A 23,260-nucleotide genomic window follows, 5' to 3' on the forward strand; every position below is an offset into this window, starting at 1 on the left:
TAAAAATTTAATGTCCAGAATCCTGATGCTCTTTTACACCAAATAAATAAAGATATTAATATTTTTTATATTATAGGAGATAATTTTATTTCCTAAACATATGTAAAAGTGAGTGGGATCCATGTTATATGAAAAGAAAAGAGAAAAAAATGAGTTCCACATATTTTTATGTGTATATAAGAGATAAATTTTATTTCCTATAAAATAAAAAAAACTAAACCCATAAATAAATAAAAAATGCTTCTTAATCTGACTGTGGGCAAGAACGACCTATACAAGATATGACATATCCCAATTTTTTTTTGGTCTGTTTTACCTTGCTTTTTTCGGCGTATTTATTCACATTGCATATTTTAAAAAAAAAAAATCACACGACCAAGGTTGTATAAAATTTTAACATAAGAGAATCTACTCTCTTAATTAATATATTAACGACAAATAATTAATTTTCAAATATTAATTTTTAAATTACTGAATTTATTTAATGATAAATAATTTTTAAAAATATATATTTTGCATTGGTTTAGATTTTTTTATCACTTCGATGTCTGTGCCAAGTACTTTTTTATTTTCTATTTTTTTAAAGGTGGGTCTCACTCCTCATGTTACATGAGAAGTCTCTTCTCCTATCACTCTTACTTCAATGGCCGTGCTAGCTACTTTTTTATTTCCAATTTTTTTAATATGGGCCTCATTCCTTTCTCTTTCAATAGGAAAACTTCATTTTCTTATGCAATGTGAGAAGTTGTAAGCCCTTATACCAATACCAAGGGAAAAAGACTTCTCATATCGCATGAGAAATCTCCTCTCCTAGCACTCTCACTTTGATGTCTATGCCAGCTACTTTTTATTTTTTATTTTTTTCTCAAGGTCGGCTCTACTCCTTTCTCTCTCAATAGGAAAACTTCATCTTCTCGTGCAACATGAAAAGTTGCAAGCCTTTATGCTAAGGGGACAAAATACTCATGTTCCATGAGAACTCTTACTACTCTCATTTCGATGTCCGTATTGGCTACTTTTTTATTTTTTACTTTCTTTCTTTTTCTAGGTGAGTCTCACTCATTTTTCTCTCAAAAAAACTTCATCTTCTCATGAAACATAAGAAGTCACAAGCCGTTATACTAATCATATCAAATATGAAAAAATACATACCAAATAGAGATAGGATATTGTGACACACAAATAAAGTTACGCACAATGTTACGACCAATCATCTTACCGTTCAATTGAAAATCTTATCCGACGGTCCTCGTTGGTCTCATAAATTACCCCTCTTTCATCGTTTCTCTCTCTCCCCCTTCTCTCTCTTTGGTGCGACGGAGGCGGGTGGTGGCGGCGGCGTCGGAGACAGAGGCTAGGGCAGCGGCGGCTACTGTGTATAGTGAGAGAGAGAAATGGAAAAGAGAGAGAAGGGGAGAGAGAGAAACGATGAAAGAGGGGTAATTTATGAGACCAACGAGGACCGTCGGATAAGATTTTCAATTGAACGGTAAGATGATTGATCTTAACATTGTGCGTAACTTTATTTGTGTGTCACAATATCCTATCCCTACTAAATATCCAAATTTTAAAGTTTTTATTAAAATTTAATGTTTAGGGTTTAGATTGTATATAAAAGAATATATAAAATAAATATAATGTTTAGGGTTTAGAAAAATATAAAAGGAAATATAAAAATGTATTATTTGATTATGTATCAGTTTACTTAATTTTAATACTTTAAAAATCAGACAAAAGTCGCTTAAATATTTTAATGCAATTTTTAAAGGGTTTTATAATTCTCATTTAACATGAGAATTCAAATTTTCCTACCCACCCTTCGATTTTCGTGCTGACATGGGTTCTAGATATAATTTTTTCTAACACATGAATCTCACATGTTTTTTATCTCTACAACATGAGAATTGAATTCTCATTTAATATTTTATTATGAGAAAATCAAACCCTATTTTTAAATCATTACTCGATCTGTTAATCATGGAGCATGTGAGAACAGATGAGAGGGCCTAGCATCTGGGAAGCTATTTATGATAACTGTGCTGCCCAATTTTTTTATTTTTTTATTTTTTGGAAATACCCAATCTTTTGTTCCATATTCTGTCCCCACTGGGCTGTATCCTCCATTCTTTATTTTTATTTTAAAAATTTAATGTCCAGAATCCTGATGCTCTTTTACACCAAATAAATAAAGAGGTTAATGTTTTTTATATTATAGGAAATAATTTTATTTCCTAAACATATGTAAAAGTGAGTGGGATCCATGTTATATGAAAAAAAGAGAGAAAAAAATATGAATTCTACATATTTTTATGTGTGTATAAGACATAAATTTTATTTCTTATAAAATGAAAAAAACTAAACCCATAAATAAATAAAAAATGCTTCTTAATCTGACTGTGGGCAAGAACGACCTACTACAAGATATGGCATATCCCAATTTTTTTTGGGTCTGTTTTACCTTGCTTTTTTCGGCGTATTTATTCACATTGCATATTTTTAAAAAATATATATTATTCATACACCAACAAAAGGTATTATTTTGTTAGAAGGGAAATTTTGTGGAATTGCTACTAAAGTCTTCGTATTAACTGTTATGTGGATCATATGTATTGACAAAATTATGACCCTCACTCAAGAAAGAAAAGGAAATGAATTCTGATAATCAGATTTTTATTAATTTCATGATGAATTTTATCAGCATTAGATAGCACCGTTATTTAATCATTTAAATGTCAATTTTTGAATTATTTATTGCGAATAGAACGAAATAAATTTCGTAAAACATACATTGACTGCGTTACTTATAATCATAAAATAACTTTCACTTTATATTTATATATTTATCTTTTTTTTTCTATTGATTAAAAATAAGTTATACCATTTTTTATTAAAAAAAATTATCCATACTAAATAGCGTTGTTCTTCTATGAAATGTCAAATCTATTCAGACCACAGGAAGAAGAACACGTGCTTCAATCCGTGCCACGGAGAGAGTGCCATGTGTTTCAAGTTTTTCAATTAAATAACCTACTTCACTTGATAACGTCATGCATGATGCGCTTCAAATTAATGAAACCCATCACTTGGTGATCTTTACTATGAACAAATACGAAAGTCACCATCATAGTATCTTTCAAAGTTTTAAGAGAAAAGAAGAAAATGGAAGAGAGGAAGTCACTTCGTATTGATTAGATTTTTTTTTTTTTTTTTCTGGCACAGTCGATTGGATATTGAAAAAATAAAATGACAAGAACCCTCTTCACTTCGTGTTGGAATAGGAAAAAAAAAATGAACAAGTAATAAGAATATGTTTTTAATATAATGTCCATGCAGCAATCTTGCAACACAAACATTCAGCAATGGATATAAGGTGAAACTCAAGTTTGAATGCTAACTTCTCGTATCCAAGCTATCTGTGCCCAAGAAATCATTTATTAAAAATATTATCACTCATAGCATAACAACACTAGTTCACTTTTCTCCCTTCTTGCCTGTCCTATACTCTTACCAATGATAGCATAACAACATACAAATGCACTATATTTAAAGGATCCATTATTTTACTTTATCTCTTTTTTTTCTACCACTCTTTAATATTGTTAGATCAGAATCTTAATAGAAGAGAGAAATGATAAATGTAATAAAAAAGCTGTAGGCAAAAATAAACAGAAAAAAAAAGGGTAAAATAACGTATCCCATAATTAAATGAAAAAGGTTGCATTCCTAGGATTGATTTCCACGTTCAAGAAGGCATTGAGTGTCGGGATTCTTGCCCCAAGCTCTCTCCTTCCATAACAACTCCACTTCATCAAAAGTCAATCCTTTGGTTTCTGGAAGAAACACAACTACAAATAGAAAGGCAAGGACAGCTATACCAGCAAGAATCAAGAAAGTAGGACCAGTCCCTGCAGCTTCAGCAACTGATAGAAAGGACTGTGCCACAATCAAATTGGAAACCCAATTCACAGTAGCCGACATGCCTCCACATATTGCTCGGTATTCTTCAGGATATATTTCTGAGTTTACTGTCCATGGCACAGTCCCCATCCCTGGCGAGAAGAAAGCAATATATAGGACCAATCCTAAAACTGCAAGCCATCCATACAAATCATTTGCAGATGATTGGTAAATAAATGATAAGGACAAGATGATCAGAGATACTATGACTCCTCCTAAGCTATATAGGGTCAATTTTTTCCGTCCTGCATGGTCGATGAGGTAAATGCCAAGAATTGTTCCGGCAGCATTCATGCCGGCAACTATGAGAGAGAGGAGAAGAGCTAACTCATTAGAGCGAAAGCCAGCCATTTGGACAATAGTTGGGCTGTAGTACATCACTGTGTTTATACCTGTAAATTGCTGAAAAGCCTGTACAACCATGTAAACCAAGTCATTTACTTTACATTCAAAGCACAGAACCTAATCCTAATATGCTTCCACAATCGAAGTATGGCTTCACCACAAATATATGCATTCAACAACTGGCAACAAGCAAAGAAAAAATGAAAACACCAAGATGACTTATGATGATTCTCTCACTTGAAACAAGCCAGAGATCACACATGACACAATTCGTGCAATGAGAATAAGGCTATGAGGATTTAACTCTATCATAATCACACAGGACAGTCAGCTGAACAATTAGTCTTTACGAATATGTATATCCTGTAAGCTATCTGTGATCAAACAATTCAGTGCTTTGCCAATCAGTCTTAGACAGTAGCTTACACTTCCGCTTAAAATGTTTTAACAAGCCTTTAAGCCTTTAATGTTGAAAGCATACAAGCCACTGGCTACTTACTTATTTAATCATAATTTCAGCTATGCACTCTAGTAATTACTCAATATTGACCCGTAATTCAAGAAAAAATATTTGTTTCTCTTCAAATCTCTAATGACATTCATTGAAAACACCTCATCGTATGCTTAGAAAAAGAAGATTTATGCCCATCAACCTTTTAAAAGGAAGGGGGCATCAACAACAACGGCGTCTATAAATTAACATTTTCTTACCTGCAGTCCAGCTCCAGCAAGGAATGCAAGTCTGATTTCTTTTGATTTAAAAACATCCCAGAATCTGATATCATCCCTTTTGTGACGGTCTTGCTCAGATTGATTAGTAAGTAAAGCAATTTCGTCCTCTAAACGATCTAAGTCATAGATCTTAGCAAGCACAGCAACAGCTTCGTTATTCCTATTCTGCACATCAGGAAAAGAAATTATATTAAACAAATAGCCTTCGAAGGCAAACATAAAAAAATTCTGCGACCTTTATAAAAAGCCATCTGGGGGATTCAGGCAGGAAGAGCATGAGGCAAAACTGAACTACTGCTGGCACACCTGAAACTCCCAGCATCCAACGCCATGTCCCAGGGACCTGCTTGATTAAGAATGTGTGTGGTTAGTGAAGCAATACCCTCAACTTTGAAAAAGGAACAGAATATTTTGAGCTAAAACATTTCCCCTCATATCGAACTCTGCTTTCCCTATTTTCTTTTATGTATATTGGCATTGCAACAGATGGTCACACGTTGATTCCATTAGAAAGTGGATGGGGAAAGCACTAGTTATTTGAAATTGGAGCAAAGTGAAATCAAGAGTGATAAAGTTCAAACCACAAGGTGGAAGAACAATGAAAACAGGCCAAATCACATGGGGGACGTAAAATAAACACTAGTCAAGAACTGAATTCACAATTTTAAATAAGAGGTCTGTGTGGTTTGGGAAACAAGAACAAGGATTTATTTTACAGGAGCTTGTTAAATGGGATATAGAGCAATGCTTGATATTATTGCTACTTAATGAAAAGCAATGAAAAAGTAAAGCATGGAAGATTAACCTGTGTAAAAGCAAGATTTATGAGATAGGAAAGAAACTGTCCACCGGTTATCATAAGCACATTTGTGCTCACTAATGCTCCTCTTATTTCTGATGGCGAAGATTCTGCAATATACACAGGAGCAGTAACAGAAGCTATACCCACGCCCAAACCAACCAAAACACGCCCAAGTATGAGAACATAAGGATCTGGTGCAGCAGCCATGACAATTGCTCCCAGAGCAAAGATAACATCTGCAATGATGGTTGCCTTCTTTCGTCCATAAGCATCATTAATCCAACCACCTGCTGCTGCCCCAACAATTGCACCAGCCACTGCCATGCTGACAATTGTTTCCTGGCAACTCAAATAATTAGAAAGATCCAACCAGGAAAATGTTATTCTGGGTAAAATGCAAATTATCCCCTTGTTGTTTCACCTATATTCAACTTTCATACACAAATTTTATTTTATGACACATAAACCACTATAGGTTGGTTCAGGATGAAAACATAATGTTTTCTATCAACTTCAACGTTTCTTGCACAGGTGAACTGCAGGTGAGACTTCCCTTTCTCTCCAAACCCACCATTGTTGCATCAAGCTGAGGTAGTTTGATAAGGGAACAATAGCAATTTCTCTCTTTCGAGGGAGAGTTCCTCCTCTAACACATGGTTAGCCAAAATATTCGATATCCCATTCATTGTAAAACAGGGTCTTTTATACATCAAAGTTCCTATCAATAACAGAAAGGTAAGCCAAAAAATAAAAAGAGGGCATACAAGCAACACCTCATAACAGAAACAAATACACAAAAGCATAGTCACCTAACAGCCTAATAAGCCACTGCTCTCATCTCACGCACACTGCTCATATGATAAAAATCACTCATCCACTTGGGTTAGGATTTGTTCCTCTTGGTCCACCTGGTCTTGGAACTGATATGATGACCCAACTGATGTTGCTCCAGCCCAATAACCACTTGATCAGTCTCCTCCTCTGGTTGGCCCAGTTCAGTAAAACCATTTGTATCATAGTTCGCACCCTAAATTCCATTGTTGTAATGAGGTTAGTTCGTGTGTGTCCCAAATCTGGCTCATTCTTCGTGTGTGCCCATGTCATCTTCAATTGACAGCAGCAATCACTATATTAAACCAGAATCGTCCTCCTCATATGTGTTTCTTTCAAGTGTCTGCAGAAATAGCAGAAGAACTAGAATGGGTTGGAAAACTGACTTGAGACTTGGTCTTAGCATCTCTCCTTTTTTTTTTCTCAACCTGAATTACCATCCAATTCAACTCCAACTTACCCAGGAACAGATGCAGGATCGAAAGTTTGAGGGTACCAAATAAAAATAGATGAAATATTATAACGCATTTTTAGTCTTTACACTAATAAATTATAATAAAATAGAAAGTTCTAAACGTGCCCACATCCACAAAAATATAGAAAATTAATATTAGCTTTATAACATTTTTCTTTTAAATAGGGAAGAACACAACTTTCTAAACCTTCTTATATGTGGTGGCAGATATAGGTGGAAAAATGGGTCCTTGAACATAACTAGACCCCATTTTTTTTGTCTTGAGAAACATTTTAAGCCAACTCTATATGCATCATTCAGGAGTGTCCTGAGAAACATAACTAGACCCTTTTTTTGTCTAAGTCTACATGGAAGGCATCTTTGTGGTTAGAAAATTGAATATGTTGGCACATCATAGGCAAAGACCTTTTCTTTTCGTAGAAGTCTACCCTTTAGTTGATTAATTTTCCCCATTCTCTCTGCTTCCTTCTAAGGACAAGGAGCACAAAAAAAGCATAGAACATAGTACCACTCGAAAAAAAATAATTGCAATAGCCCTAGAATTAGACACTCTATTATTAGGCATTTCATTATTGACACCACACATATGAATGCGCTTGCAGGAGTGAAGATGAAAACCTATCTTTAGGACCATCATTTTGAATGATAGTTTATCTTATAGACTGAATACAAGTTTGAAGTGTTTAGAATTAATAAAAACAAAATTCTTGCAGTTATGTCAAGCTTTCATGATTTCTAATGGTGGCTTATGTTAACGTTGATTCCATATGCTAGAGAGAACTTTCTTTTATCAGTATACACAAAGGGAGTAGTATTCCTGATTTAATATCTGACTTGAAAAATCATATAGTGTTGATTTCATATCAACATTATCCATGTCAATCTCAACAGTAATGTTTTATTCATTCAGGTCCTTAGTATTCTTGATTAAAATTACCATATATCAAATGATGCAAAATAATCAAAGTGTTCTGCATGCTGCAGAGAAAAGCTTATATGACCATAAACAAGTTATACCTTCAGAGTACAAGAAGAAAATATCAACTTAATAGATTCATTTTATGGCTCAAAGGGTTATTTCCTAGAAAATTACCATTCAATGCATACATGATTGCTCATTTGGATGGATAAACAAGTTGCAACTTGCTTCAAAATCACTTCAAGTGAGAAGAATGGGAATGAAGCAAGGGTAGTGGAGATGGCAAAAAATCTCACACCTAGTCTTTAAGAGGTAAATTCGAAAACAGGCATTGGTGCCGTGCAGGAACCACTAGAGGTTAAAGTTGAGAACTCATCAAGCAACCATAACGACAACAGTCGAGTAGAAAACCACAATCAAATATTATCATTACACCATTGTTAATTTTGCATTGATTATTTTTTTCCTTTTCATTCACCCAAAGGTGAAATACGAAAAACTTAATTAAAATAGTTTGATTAATGAGTGTTGTAAAGATTGAAAGAGGGCAAAAAGGTATATGGTACCTGTAGAAAATGACTTTGTCTGACCACCTCAAAATCATCTTTAATATACAGAAGGGCTCCTGATATAACACCTGCAATTAATAAAGCAAAATTTGCAACATTGAAGTAGAAGTGGTTGATGATGATGATGATGATGATGAAGAATGATGAGTACTAGTAGTAATGTAAATGTAATAATAATAATAATGCATACCATACCAGTGTCGAAGCCAAAGAGCAATCCACCAATGCTAGCGACAGCAGTGAAGCCCAAAATGTAAGGGTTCTTAAAGACGGAGACTTTCCTCTGAGGGTATATGTCCAAATAACCTGAGCTTCCGGGAATGGAGTGTAGAGTAATGGTCATGGTATTGGTGGCAAATGAAACAAACAAGTCACAAGTGAATGTTGAATTCAATGATAAGAGTTATTTATTCCACAAAATAGAGCTTGTACTTGTAACCTTTTAAACTTACAAGGAACAAGACTTGGTTGGTGGGGTGGCCTTCACATAAATTCATATCCACCACAAGTTCAACTGTGGCTACCAATCTGACTCAGCACACAGCTCATATGATACGCATCCACATCACCACTTCTTCGCTCTAATCTATCTTCAATATAAAAATAGATTTCTATTAGTGCACTGCTTAACCACAATATTAAATGAAAATATTTAAGCTGTAACTCAAGTTAAATTTCATGAGATCATTCTTATACTCATACTTCGTATCTTAAAATGTATATGATAAAACTGTAAGGCTCAAAAAATGGGGAATGATTCTATTTTGCTCAATTTGAGAAGTTTTAAGTTTTTTTAGGCAAGAAAAAAATTTGTTTTTTTTTTTTACATAAATTCGTTTCCTTTTTAGTAGACACCAAACAATTGTTTCCCCTAATTATTTAATATTTCCAATTTTAAAGTGTAGCGTAAATATAATTTTCTACTTTATTTTTTCAAGAAATCTAATTAGTATATTGGAAATATAAAAATCATGTTGCAAGAATAGTAATGTAGATTCCCGCAACTATTTTTTAACTATGTACTTTTGGGAATACACAATTAAAAAAAATAACTTTAATATTATAATTATGTACTCTCGGAAGTACATAGTTAAAAAATGAGTTGCAAGATGTTCTGTAATAGGACATCCGATGCACCCTTAGTATATATATTGTATGTAAATTTTACACTAATATTCATTAATATTTTAGCATATTAATATTTATTAAATATTATTTAAAATAAAATTTAAATAATAATAATATATCAAAATATTAATAAAAAATTATTTTACATTAATAATGCTTGTTTTGGTTTATTTTTGTTACAAATAATATGTCGTGTAACATTATATAAGCTAGAGGTATAAAATTAGACTCAAGCCTGCCAGCCATGCTGCAAAGTCCTTAGGGTCTGTTGTGATAGGGGTATTTTTTGGCCCTAACCCTCAAAGTCTTATTATTTAGCGAATTGAGTTAGGGCTAGCCGCGGGCCAAACTTTTTTTTTCACCAGAATTTTTATTATTTAAAAATATAAAAAATATATAAATTTAAATATTTATACATATAAAATAAATTACAAACATAATATAAGTAAAAATAAATTTTTCAGCAGTGATATGTTTTAACAAAGAATTTCAATGCGAATAAGCAAAAATTAAATTTAAAGAAATATAACCCTGTAATATATTATAATTATAAAAAAGATTATTCCCAAAACGACGTCGTTTTGAGTTCACCGGAGATAACTTATCTCCGTTGACTGGAGATATCCTTTACCCTAAAATAAATTACAAACATAATATAAGTAAAAATAAATTTTTCAGCAGTAATATATTTTAACAAAGAATTTCAATGTGAATCAGCAAAAATAAATTTTTCTATTGACGTCTAAGCATGTTACATATCCAAATTTACGTTAAAACATATCGTTGCATGGCAAAAATATTTCCATAAAAAAATCTAGTTTCAGTTTGCAATAGAATTTAACTACAATTCCGTAAAAAAGTTCGATGGAAAATAATATCATCCAAGTTGAAATTTTCGATGGAAATTATTTTCTAAAAAATTGACAAAAAAGATTCCATCAAGAATTTCGAAGGAATTTAATTTTCGCCAAAATTTCACATAATTTTTTTTATTTTCGAAAACTTCCATCACTGATTATGACCGAATCTTTTTTCGTCTCTAATTTCATCTTTATTTTTTTACAGAATTCTATTTTCATCAAAAATTCCATCACAATTTTTGACAACATTTTCTATCGATAATGAAACCTTTTCTAGTAGTGATTGAATATAATAAATAAAATAAAATTTTATGAAATTATAAATTTAAATAGCTCAATGGCTAACCCTAACCCATGAAGCTTTTGGCCATGTTAGTTTTTTGATCCTAATCCACACGGACTAGAACCCAATGGGAGGAATTGGCCCATTGACATTTATAGACTCGGCTCTAAGGTGAAAACTTAAGATGGCCATGTTTTTATTATGCAAAAAGAGAAATGAGATAGAAAAAACATTAAAACAAAACACTTCAATCGTTGTATCACTAAAGCACATACATGACTTCCATAAAGGACACCCTCAAAAAAAAAAAAGGAAGGAAAGAATCTATGTAGTCTGAATATTTAGAACGGACTTAAATTACATTGGTTGCTAAGCATCGTTACCTTTCTCAAATCTTCGAATTAAGAGATTGAAGCTGTATCTTAATATGATTTTATTTGCATTTTGTAGTTTATCAATACCTAGCTAGCCTTAGTTGGGTATTGGTAAACTAAGAAATACAAATAAAATCATGTTAAAATACAACTTCAATCATTTAATTGAGTATTGGTAAACTAAAAAATGCAAATAAAATCATGTTAAAATACAGTTTCAATCTCTTAATCCGGAGACTTGAGAAAGGTTTTGTGTTGATTTTTGGATGAAATTCACTGTTACAGAATACCACTTGAGATGTGGTATTTTGAGATAACTGGGGAAGTGAAAAAACAGGTGCAAAGTTTCTCCCGAACATAGATTTTGCATATTTAAATAAATTTCTCTGGTAATATTTGGGTCAACCAAACAATTTTTTTTACATTTTCCTACCAAACTCACTTTCCAACTATTTCCCTATCAATTACATTTTTCTAGTAAAAAAAAAATTCTCTCAAACCAAACACTACCTAAAGCAATCCAATTCAGAATTCATCGAGCCTAAATGTTCGATGAACAGTTTCTCCTTTTTTGTCTTCAGTATATTTATTTTCATTTGGACAATTTTATTTTTAAAATTTTTAGACTTTTTTTTGTCAATTATGTGATATTTAATATATTTAGTCCTTTTTTTTTCTTATTCTATTTTCTCTTTTTATACATTTATTTTCTTTTTTTCTTATTTTGACACAACACATTTGATTCTCTTTTTTGTATTTTTTCTTCTTTTAGACTACACTGAAAATAAGGAAATATTTTCTCGTCCCCATGATGGCTAATAAGCCATAACTAAAAACTAAGGATCCCTTTCTCCAATCAATACATCTTTTCTTTCTCTTTCATAACTAAAAAATGCTGTCTAACACTGTTGTGTAAGCCATAACTAAAAACTAAAAACTAAAAACTAAAAACTAAGGATCCTTTTCTCCGATCACTACATCCTTTCTTTCTCTTTCATAACTAAAAACTGTTGTGTAAGCCATTGAGTCATACCTGATGATACGCTCGCTGGTTATTGTTGACTTACAAGATTGTCACCATTGTCGTCCTCTCCTTCAGCTTGGCGGCAATTCCAGTGACAACTTTGTCACCTCAAGAAGGCAACACATGGTGTGTTGCACGACCGACTGTAACACATGTGGAGTTACATATATTTTTTGAACTATTTATAGAGGAAGTATTTTGTTTTTTGAACTAATTTTTATTGTAACAATTAGAGTAAATACCATTTTTGGTTCTCAGCAAATTTTACGACGCCCGTTTAAGTCCCTAGCAAATAAAAAGGTCCATCGTGGTCCCTAAAAAATTTAAAATTAACCTATTTAGTTGAAATTTTGGTACCTCACAAATTCAAAAAAGATCCATATTAGTCCCTAAAAGGACTAAAATGGGTCCATCACTACTAGAAAAGTCTAAATTTTCGACGAAATTCATTTTCTCTCGAAAATTTTCGACGGAAAATCAATTCCATTGAAATTATTATATAAAATAAATCAAAAAGAAAATAAATTTATGAATTTTCGACGGAATTCAATTTTCGTCGAAAGTCATTATATAAAATAAATAAAAAAGAAATTATATTTATGAATTTTCGACGGAATTAAATTTCCGTCGAAAACCATTATATAAAAATAAATCAAAAAGAAATTATATTTATGAGTTTTCGACGGAATTCGATTTCCGTCGAAAACCATTATATAAAAATAAATAAATAAAAAATTATATTTATGAAATTTTTCGACGAAATTCGATTTCCGTCGAAAACCATAATACAAAAATAATTCAAAAAGAGATTATATTTATGAATTTTCGACGAAATTCTATTTCCGTCGAAAACCATTATATAAAAATAATAAAAAAGAAATTCAATTTATGAATTTTTTGACGGAATTCTATTTCCGTCGAAAACCATTATATAACAATAATTCAAAAAGAAATTATATTTATGAGTTTTCGACGAAATTCGATTTCCGTCGAAAACCATTATATAAAAATAAATCGCAAAAATTGTATTTATGAATTTTCGACGGAATTCGATTTCCGTCGAAAACCGTTATATAAAAATAAATAAAAACGAAATTCAATTTATGAATTTTTCGACGAAATTCGATTTCCATCGAAAACCATTTTACAAAAATAATTCAAAAAGAGATTATATTTATGAATTTTCGACGGAATTCGATTTCCGTCGAAAACCATTACATAAAATTAAATAAAAAATAAATTCAATTTATGAATTTTTCGACGGAATTCTTTTTCCGTCGAAAACCATTATATAAAATAAATAAATAAAATTCAATTTATGAATTTTTCGACGGAATTCATTTTCCGTCGAAAACCATTATACAAAAATAAATTAAAAAGAAGTTATAATTATGAATTTTTCGACGGAATTCGTTTTGACACCCAAATAAAGAAAATAATAGAGATGAAGAGTAGGAGATATAATAGAGATGATGTGTGTGTGCAGCCTTGTGATGATTTCTTTCTATAATATTATGGTTGCGATGATTTTTGTACTTTTTATTTTGTTTTCTTTTTGTTTCTGGTTCCGTAATAGTTCATTCTCTTGTGCTATCATCATACTTCTAGAAAGATATCCAGAAGGTTATATGTTGAACCATTATTCCTAGCAAATCTAAATATATGTATGTTATTTAGATAATATCATATGAGTGGGATAACAAATTTGCTAAATGTTGCAGGACATCGTTATTCATATTGCTCAAGCTATTTTCTATGAAAATTAAAAAAAAAATATGTATTTCATTTCATTATTGAGTCTCTCGTATTTTTTATTTAAGTATTTCATGGATGAGAAATATTGCCAAAATCCTCCCTTTTCTCTTTTCTTTCTAGATTGAAATAAGAATAAACTACTACCAAATCCATTCAACTGCAACCAGCTTTTCTCCACTGATCACCTGTCCTCCTTGAGTAATTGCTTGAAGGTAGCTTATATTCATTCATCCATCTGTGGGCAATACTATTTTGGTGGAAAACAATATAATTATATAAAGAAATGGTTCTTATGTATTTTCTGAATGCTTTTTAAAGATATTATGTCACAGTTCAAAACAGAGCCTGATTGCATGCTTTTTATTCAGAACTTAATGAACCTGTTTGTGGATGAAGGTAATGCCTTGGAGGAACCTTCAGACCAGAGTCAAACAATAGCCCTGAGCCAATGAGAATTATGACTTTTTGAAGATTTGGGTTATAGAATACCTTCCCACTATGCATGCCTGCCTGCTATTGCATCTTAGCATTGTGCTGAGGGGATATGTAAACTTTCATGTAGAACTATCTGGGACAGATCTGAATCTCTTGTTTGGTAAAGGTAAATCAGCTGTTCAAATATTCAAACGAAAATGGAAAATAAATAACTGAAAATTTTTCTCCCATTTTGGGTCACAAGAAGTTTCCTCCTTTTTTTAGTCGTAACATATAAGTTGTGTTACATTGAAATGTGTGTATGAATAAGCTATCCAATTTCTTGCCATCTGGACACCTTAATTGAATGGAGGGTATGAATAAGCTATCCAATTTAATTGATGTATTCTGTGAGTTACCTGGTTGTGATATGAGATAGATTTGCTAGAAATTGGTTGAGCTATAAATGATATGGTATATAGCTTTGGTAGGAGATGTTGAAATACTTAGTTGAAATGACCCTTGAGAAAACTTAGTCATCTATGGGTGGACTCATAATTTAAAACTTGACCTAAATATAAATATCATGGCTTATGTACTGTCTTTTAGTTTCTATTTATCTAACACTTATCTCTATATGTAGGTATTTAAATACTTTTGTGATGATATCACTGATGATGGACTGATGCAGATGTTGCGGGTCATTAAGAAAAATTTAAAACCTGCAAGACATCCAGACACCACAAGTGCAGATGATGATGACGAAGATGACGAAGACTTCATCAATATCGAAGATGAAGAAATTGATCAAGCTGAGACCGGTGATATAGACTATTGTACATAGACTCTTTTGATTAGTATATGAAAGAGATTTTTGTATATGTCCCTTTTGATTAATATATGTCTTTCATATTTATACATATAACACTCTTTTGAGTAGTATACGACGAGAAATTTTGTATACATAATTATATTAAGATCATATGATTTTGATATTTTATTCACTTTCATTATATTTGTTTATCAGGTGCAAAACATAAATCGGTATTAATTTTGTAGAGAGAAATTAAAAAAAAAATTCAGCCTTAAAAGCAATTCCGTCGACAATTGAGACAATAGTTTTCGACGAAATTTCATTAATTTTTTGTCGAAATTTTTTGACGGAATTTGTTTTCTGTCAAAAACCATTAGAAGATTTTTTCGACGAAATTTGTTTTCCGTCGAAAATCATTACAAGATTTTTCGACGGAATTTCATTCATTTTCTGTTGAAAATTTCGACGAGATTTGTTTTCCGTCGAAAATTATTAAAAGATTTTTCGACGGAATTTCATTCATTTTCCGTCAAAAAATTTCGACGAAATTTAATTTCTGTCGAAAATCATTACAAGATTTTTCGACGGAATTTCATTCATTTTTCGTCGAAAATTTTCGACGGAATTTGTTTTCAGTCGAAAATTATTACAATATTTTTCGACAGAATTTCATTCATTTTCCGTCGAAAAATTTCGACAGACTTATTTTTCCGTCAAAATTTTCCACAGAAATTATTCCGTCGAATTTTTTCGACAGAATCTCTAATTCCGTCAAAAAAATTGTTACCCACGAAGACATATTCGACGGCTTCATTTCCGTCGAAAACGTCATTTTGGACGGAATTTTAATCATTTTTGACGGAATTTTTCCGTCGAAAAAAAATCATTTTCTAGTAGTGCATTTTGAATTTTTTAGGGACCACAATGAGCTTTTTTTATTTGCTAGGGACTAAAACGGGTGTCGTGAAATTTGCTGAGGACCAAAAAGGATATTTACTCTAACAATTAATAGCTTACCAATCAAAGTAGTGGGTCATTAATATAGATGTCTGCCACCAATGAATTTTGAATTTTAAATATATTCCCACCCACTTCAAGTTTAAATTTAAAATTTAAAATTGAAAAATTAGTGGGACATTAATACAGTTGTCTGTCACTAAAGAATTTTGAATGTCAAATATTATCCCATCTTTTTTTAATATTTTAATTTTTGAATAATAAATTTTTTCCAAAAGAAGTAACTTTTTTTCAAACTAATCTTTAGTGTGAACACAAAGCTAAGAATGAAGGACAGAGCGACACGTCATCAAAGTTAAGTTTCTATGGGTGAGACGAAGATTTTATATATTTAAATTATTAATTATAATTAGTTTTTCAAAAAAAAATTCATATAATTATTAAATTATTGTAATTTTCATAAAAAATTATAAACATAAATATACTTGTTATTTGTCAACCACAGAAGAAAATGAAATAGATATGGTTACATACTTTTGCATGAAAAGACCAATAGTTATACGGTTACATACTTGCCATTAGTCTTTCCCTCCAAAAAGACCAATAGTCTCTTGTACTAAACAAAAACAAAAAACAAAGAGACCAATAGTCAATTTGTGAATAAATGGACTTAAATGTCCAAACTTAAATAATAAATTTCTAAAATAATCAACGTGTGAGTAAATGAAATTAAATGTCCAAACTTAAATTATAAATTTTAAAAACAAAAGAATAAATGATTAATATTGTAATAATAAAATTTCTATAAGGCTTCTATTTTGCAAGGAAAAAAAATCTATAAGATCCCTATTTCCTTTCTTTGTAGGCTCCGCTCAAACACATCCAAGCTCTCTTCGTGGTCTTTCCACAACAGCAACAGTGGGCATTTTATTTCTTCAAACACCAAGAGTTTTATTAATTATGCTTTAACTCTACTCTATTGTTATAATATTGTTTCATTTTTTTTGTTTTATATATTTTGCTAGCTATGATATGTTTTATTAATTGAAAGTGGACCGAAAGTGTCATGACCATTATAGGGTTCTGAAATATGAACTTGTGAGCCCGTATGTTTGCTTCCTTTTTTTTGAAACCCACCATGTATAGGTAAAAATAATGACACCTACGAATTACATCCTACAATGTAAATAGGTTAGCTTTTTATCATTTTCTATTTTTTTAAGTTTAAATGTTAAAATGAATTACGTTAAGTCATAAATTATTAATAAAATAATAAAAAATGTTAGTTTTGAATTTTATTAATAAAATAAAGAATCAAAGGTGCTGCTATACTTGGTCCTAGAAAAGTCTCACAGACATGTTATGATCATGTGAATTTTTATTGATAAAACTGTTGAGAAAACTCGGTTCTCTCAAGCTCGGCTCAGGGGCCTTTGTGCGAAAGTCAATCAAAAAGATCCTGATCTCGGATCTCGGCAATACCTCAGCCTGAACTTCACCAGGTCAGGCAGCGTAGCGGAACAATCAAAAACGAAAAAATCAAAAATAGGAGAGAGAGAGAGAAGAAGAAGAACACAACCGGTTTTAACGTGGGAAAACCTTCTCCAATGAAGAAGTAAAAAACCCACGGGACCTAGTCCAGATCAGAAATCCACTATGAAAATAATGGTTACAACGAATCAAATACACCAATGTGGTGGTTAACTCAACCTCTCCAACAATGGCGATAATCAAACTACCCTAGAGATGTTTCACTCAAACTCTCTCTAGAGATCTCTCAAATGCAAAGCATAAAGCTTTACTCAAACAATCAAATAATTCTCTCAAATTTGTTCTCTCAAAAAATGACCTAGCCTCCTCCCTCAACTAATGAGTATATATAGAGGAGGTGGAAATTAGGTTTAGGGTTAGGAACCCCTCAAATGGGCTTGGGCTTAGCATTGAAGGAGGAAGCCCAACAAATCTCCCCCTCCGACTTCAATGCGTCGGCTTCAGCATCAACCCGGCTCCTTCACAACAGTCTTCAAATTTTCTTGCTGGAACCGGCTTCGTCATCATGTCGGACCAATTTTGGTCAGTGTGCACCTTGACGAGTTCGAGCTCTCCACCTTCCACCACATCCCGGATCCAGTGATACCTCACATCAATATGTTTAGTGCGGGAGTGATAGGTCGAATTCTTCGCAAGATGGATTGCGCTTTGATTGTCACAACCCAGCTCGTACTTGTCTTGATCATGGCCGAGTTCCATGAGGAACCTCTTCATCCACAGCATCTCTTTGCTTGCCTCAGTAGCGGCAATGTACTCAGCCTCAGTTGTCGATAGTGCAACACATTTCTGAAGTCTTGATTGCCAAGAGATAGCTCCTCCGACAAATCTCATCAAATATCCTGTAGTCGACTTCCTCGAGTCGACGTCTCCCCCTAAATCAGAATCCGAGTAGCCTTGCAACTCGGCTTTGCCTTCTCCAAATCGGAGACATAAGTCAGTTGTACCTCGGAGGTACTTGAAGATCCACTTCACTGCTTCCCAGTGCTCTTTGCCGGGGTTTGATAAATACCGGCTTACCATTCCAACAGCATACGCCAAGTCGGGTCTAGTGCAAACCATTGCATACATCAGGCTTTCGACGGCGGATTGGTAAGGGACCTTCATCATCTCATCTTTATCTTCATCAGATCTCGGACATTGCTTCTGATTCAGCTTTATGTGTCCGGCAAGAGGGGTGCTCACTGTTTTGGCTTTGTCCATGCTAAATCTCTTCAGAATCTTCTCAATATATTTCTCTTGACTCAGCCACAGTAGCTTCTTCTGTCTATCTCGGATGATCTTGATTCCGAGAATCTGCTTTGCAGGGCCGAGGTCCTTCATTGCGAAGGACGAGCTCAACGCCTTTTTCAGGGCGGCTATCCTCGATTTGTCTTTCCCTACAATAAGCATGTCGTCAACATATAACAACAAAATCAGAAAATCTCCGGCCTCATACCTCTTCACAAATACGCAGTGGTCGGCTTCAGTCTTCTCAAACTTATGATCAATCGTGAATGATTCAAATTTCTTGTACCACTGCCGAGGTGCTTGCTTCAAGCCATAGAGGCTCTTCTTCAACCGACATACCAAGTCTTCTTGGTCTGGAGCTTGGAACCCTTCTGGTTGCTCCATATATATCTCTTCTTCTAAATCACCGTGAAGAAATGCCGTCTTCACATCCATTTGTTCTACCTCGAGGTCCATCGAAGGCGCCATGGCTAACACAGTTCGGACCGAGGTCATTTTCACCACAGGAGAAAAAATCTCCTCAAAGTCTACACCCTTCTTCTGATTGCAGCCTTTCACCACAATCCGGGCTTTGTATCTCGGCTTTTGCCCGTTCTCTTCATTCTTAATCTTGTAGACCCATTTATTCTTCAGAACTCTTCTTCCTTTTGGCAACTCGGTCAGCTCATAAGTCTGATTCTCGTGCAGAGACTTCATCTCGTCCTGCATTGCCTTTTTCCATTCTTCTTTCTCTGAGCTCGTCACAGCCTCATCATAACTCTGAGGCTCACCGTCTTCAGCAACAACGGTGTATTCATCAGATGGGTATCTTGTAGAGGGTCTTCTTTCTCGAGTTGGATATCTCGGTTGTTCTTCAGCTTGAGAACCCGGTTCATCAATTTCATCCCGGATCTCATCCTCAACTCGGACCTCAATGTCTTGGTCATCTTCAGCTTGTTGTTGATCATCAATTTCTTCATTTTCTTGATTTTCTCCCCCTGCTTCAGCTCGGACAGGAGGGACGGGTTCTTCATGTCTGACAGTAACCCGGACTTTGGGCTTCGAGATGTCATGAATGTTCTCATGCTCATGAAAGATCACATCTCGGCTTCTCACAATCTTCTTATTGATTGGATCCCAAAGTCGGAACCCGAACTCGGATTTTGGTGAACCGAGATAGATGCATTCTTTTGTCTTCGCATCAAGTTTTGCCCTTTCATCTTTAGGGATATGCACGAAAGCTCGGCATCCAAACACTTTCAGTTGATTATAGGCCGCTTTCCGACCTGTCCAGACTTCTTCTGGAATTTCTCCTTCAAGTAGCCGTGATGGTGAGAGGTTGATCAAGTCAACAGCTATTTTGACGGCTTCTCCCCAGAATGATTTCAGTAACCCAGCATTGGATATCATGCTTAGTACCTTCTCTTCAATTGTTCTGTTCATCCTCTCAGCCAGTCCATTTAACTGTGGAGTCTTGGGGGGCGTCTTCTCAAGTCGAATCCCGGCCGCTCTGCAGTATGCATCAAAAGGGCCGCAATACTCACCACCATTATCAGATCGGACCACCTTCAATTTCTTGCCAGTCTCCCTTTCAACCATTGCATGGAATTCTTTAAAGGATTGGAGTACCTGGTCTTTAGTCTTCAGCAAATATACCCACACTTTGCGGGAATGGTCATCAATAAATGAAACAAAGTACTGAGCTCCTCCAAGGGATCTTTCCGACATGGAGCAGACATCAGTATGGACGAGGTCAAGAATATACCTGCGTCGTCTTGGTTGATCCGGTCTCACAAAAGAAACCCGGTGCTGCTTTCCAGCTAGGCAGTGCGTGCAACTCTCCAACGCTTGGCCTTTCAACCCGGTCACTAATCCTTTCTTGTTCAGGATCTGTAGCCCTTTCTCGCTCATGTGGCCGAGGCGCTTGTGCCATAGCTCCAAGCTAGGTTCATCTCGAACAGAATTGGCTTCTCCGCCATTGATCTTTCCTTGCATCACGTACAAGGAGCCTTCCTTCTTACCTCGGGCCATGACCAAGTTTCCCTTGGCCAGCTTCCATTTCACACTACCGAAGTAGTTCACTAACCCGGCATCATCAAGTTTGCCTACCGAGATTAGGTTCAAACGCATGTCAGGAACATGCCTCACATCCTTCAACACAAGTCGGCATCCGACATCCGTGGTCAGAGTTACATCACCGACACCAACAATCTTGCTGGTCACTTGATTTCCCATCTTCACGACTCCAAAATCACCACCTCGATAAGAGGAGAAAAAACCTTTGTGTGGAGTAACGTGGAAGGAGGCACCAGAGTCAACAATCCAGGTGCAGTCATCATATGCAACATTCAAATAATTATCCTCACCAAGGAGGAATATCTCGGCATCAGGATTTGCAGCCACCGCAGTGGTTCTCTTGTCTTCCCTCTTCTTGGGAACAATTTGATCCGGCTTCACAGAGCCGTTCTTCTCATCATTCTGTAGGGTCTAACAGTCTGGCTTCTTATGGTCTGTCTTTCCACAGTAAAAGCACTTCAACTCATATTTCGGCTTTGACCGACCTCTGGACTTGTCTCGTCTGTCACGACCTCTACCTCGGCTTTTGCTTCTACCGCGGGAGTCGGATTTCCCTTTGTTCTCAGCAACGTTGGCCTCAGACGTACTCGAAGTACCTCGTTCTCTTCTCCTGGATTCTTCGCCCAGGAGGCTGTCTGTCACGACATCCATCTTCAATTTTCCATCTGGAGTCGAGTTATTCAGGGTCACCACCAGAGTATCCCAGCTTTCTGGCAGCGAGCTCAACAACAACAATGCCTGCAGTTCTTCATCAATTTTCATGTCAGCCTTTGACAGCTGATTCACAATACCTTTGTAGGTGTTCAGGTGTTCAATCATGCTCATGCCGTCCTTATATTCAAGCTTAACAAGTCGGCGAACCAGGTGTGCTTTGTTCCTGGGAGTCTTCTTCTGAATCATGGACTCTAATTTCGTCCACAACTCATACGCGTTCGTGAATTCGGACACGTGCTCAAAAAGGCTTTTATCAATATATTTCCTGATCGTGGCTACTGCCTTCCGACTAAGGATCTCCCACTCCTTATCTGTCTTGCCTGCTGGTCTCTCATCAAGGATAATGAGCTCATGCAAATCTTTGCAGTAGAGATGATCTTCCATCATCGGTCTCCAATATGTGAAATTGTCTGCGGTCAACTTGAACATATCTCCATCATGAGTTATGCCACTGGTCTCCATCTCGTCTCCCTCAGAACCCGTCGAACTCGGGCTCTGATACCACTGTTGGAAAAACTCGGTTCCCTCAAGCTCGGCTCAGGGGCCTTTGTGCGGAAGTCAATCAACAAGATCCTGATCTCGGATCTCGGCAATACCTCAGCCTGAACTTCACCAGGTCAGGCAGCGCAGCGGAACAATCAAAAATGAAAAAATCAAAAATAGGAGAGAGAGAAGAAGAACACAACCGGTTTTAACGTGGGAAAACCTTCTCCAATGAAGAAGTAAAAAACCCACGGGACCTAGTTCAGATCAGAAATCCACTATGAAAATAATGGTTACAACGAATCAAATACACCAATGTGGTGGTTAACTCAACCTCTCCAACAATGGTGATAATCAAACTACCCTAGAGATGTTTCACTCAAACTCTCTCTAGAGATCTCTCAAATGCAAAGTATAAAGCTTTACTCAAACAATCAAATAATTCTCTCAAATTTGTTCTCTCAAAAAATGACCTAGTCTCCACCCTCAACTAATGAGTATATATAAAGGAGGTGGAAATTAGGTTTAGGGTTAGGAACCCCTCAAATGGGCTTGGGCTTAGCATTAAAGAAGGAAGCCCAACAAAAACAATAAATTTAAAGTATCATTCACGAATAAGTCCCATGGACATGTGCACCTGTCACTCGAATTTGGTTTTTGTGCTCTTCCATAGGATAATATTAGTTGTCTGGTCATGCCATGATACATCTATAATTGAGCCAAATATTTTATGATTTCTTCTACTCGCACGGTAAGACATCCCACACGTTATTACCTTCCATTAATCCATTTATTTTTTATTATTCAGGATCATTTGCAGACCACTTTGAGGTGTGAGTAATTTAGATGGAAGTTGAATGAGACATGGTGAATGAGATATGGTACTGTTGCCACACTGTTAGCATTTCAGATGTATTGTTTGAGTTGAATAAGTAATGTTAAAAAACGCGAAAGCAAATTTATCAATATTTTAAAATAAAATTACCGTGCA

The 23,260-nt window shown here is 34.6% G+C and overlaps 1 protein-coding gene across 2 annotated transcripts; it reads right to left on the reverse strand.

Annotated features, from left to right (window-relative positions):
- Window positions 1–3,422: 3,422 nt before the first annotated feature.
- Window positions 3,423–8,995, reverse strand: LOC133304226 (inositol transporter 1-like). Of its 2 annotated transcripts, none has more exons than XM_061504240.1 (6): window positions 8,826–8,995; window positions 8,628–8,698; window positions 5,840–6,175; window positions 5,270–5,377; window positions 5,014–5,199; window positions 3,423–4,368 (listed from the first exon to the last, which is right to left on the reverse strand). In XM_061504240.1, the coding sequence occupies exons 1-6, from the start codon at window positions 8,971–8,973 to the stop codon at window positions 3,724–3,726; spliced, it is 1,494 nt and encodes a 497-aa protein (XP_061360224.1). In that variant the 5' UTR covers window positions 8,974–8,995; the 3' UTR covers window positions 3,423–3,723. The 2 variants fall into 2 exon arrangements, with proteins under 2 accessions (XP_061360224.1, XP_061360223.1); XM_061504239.1 differs by having other exon boundaries at window positions 8,821–8,924.
- Window positions 8,996–23,260: the final 14,265 nt, after the last annotated feature.

The sequence above is a fragment of the Gastrolobium bilobum genome, unplaced genomic scaffold, assembly GCF_033153095.1.
Source record: "Gastrolobium bilobum isolate Gb01-03AN ecotype WA unplaced genomic scaffold, APGP_CSIRO_Gbil_v1 utg11897, whole genome shotgun sequence".
NCBI lineage: Eukaryota > Viridiplantae > Streptophyta > Magnoliopsida > Fabales > Fabaceae > Gastrolobium > Gastrolobium bilobum.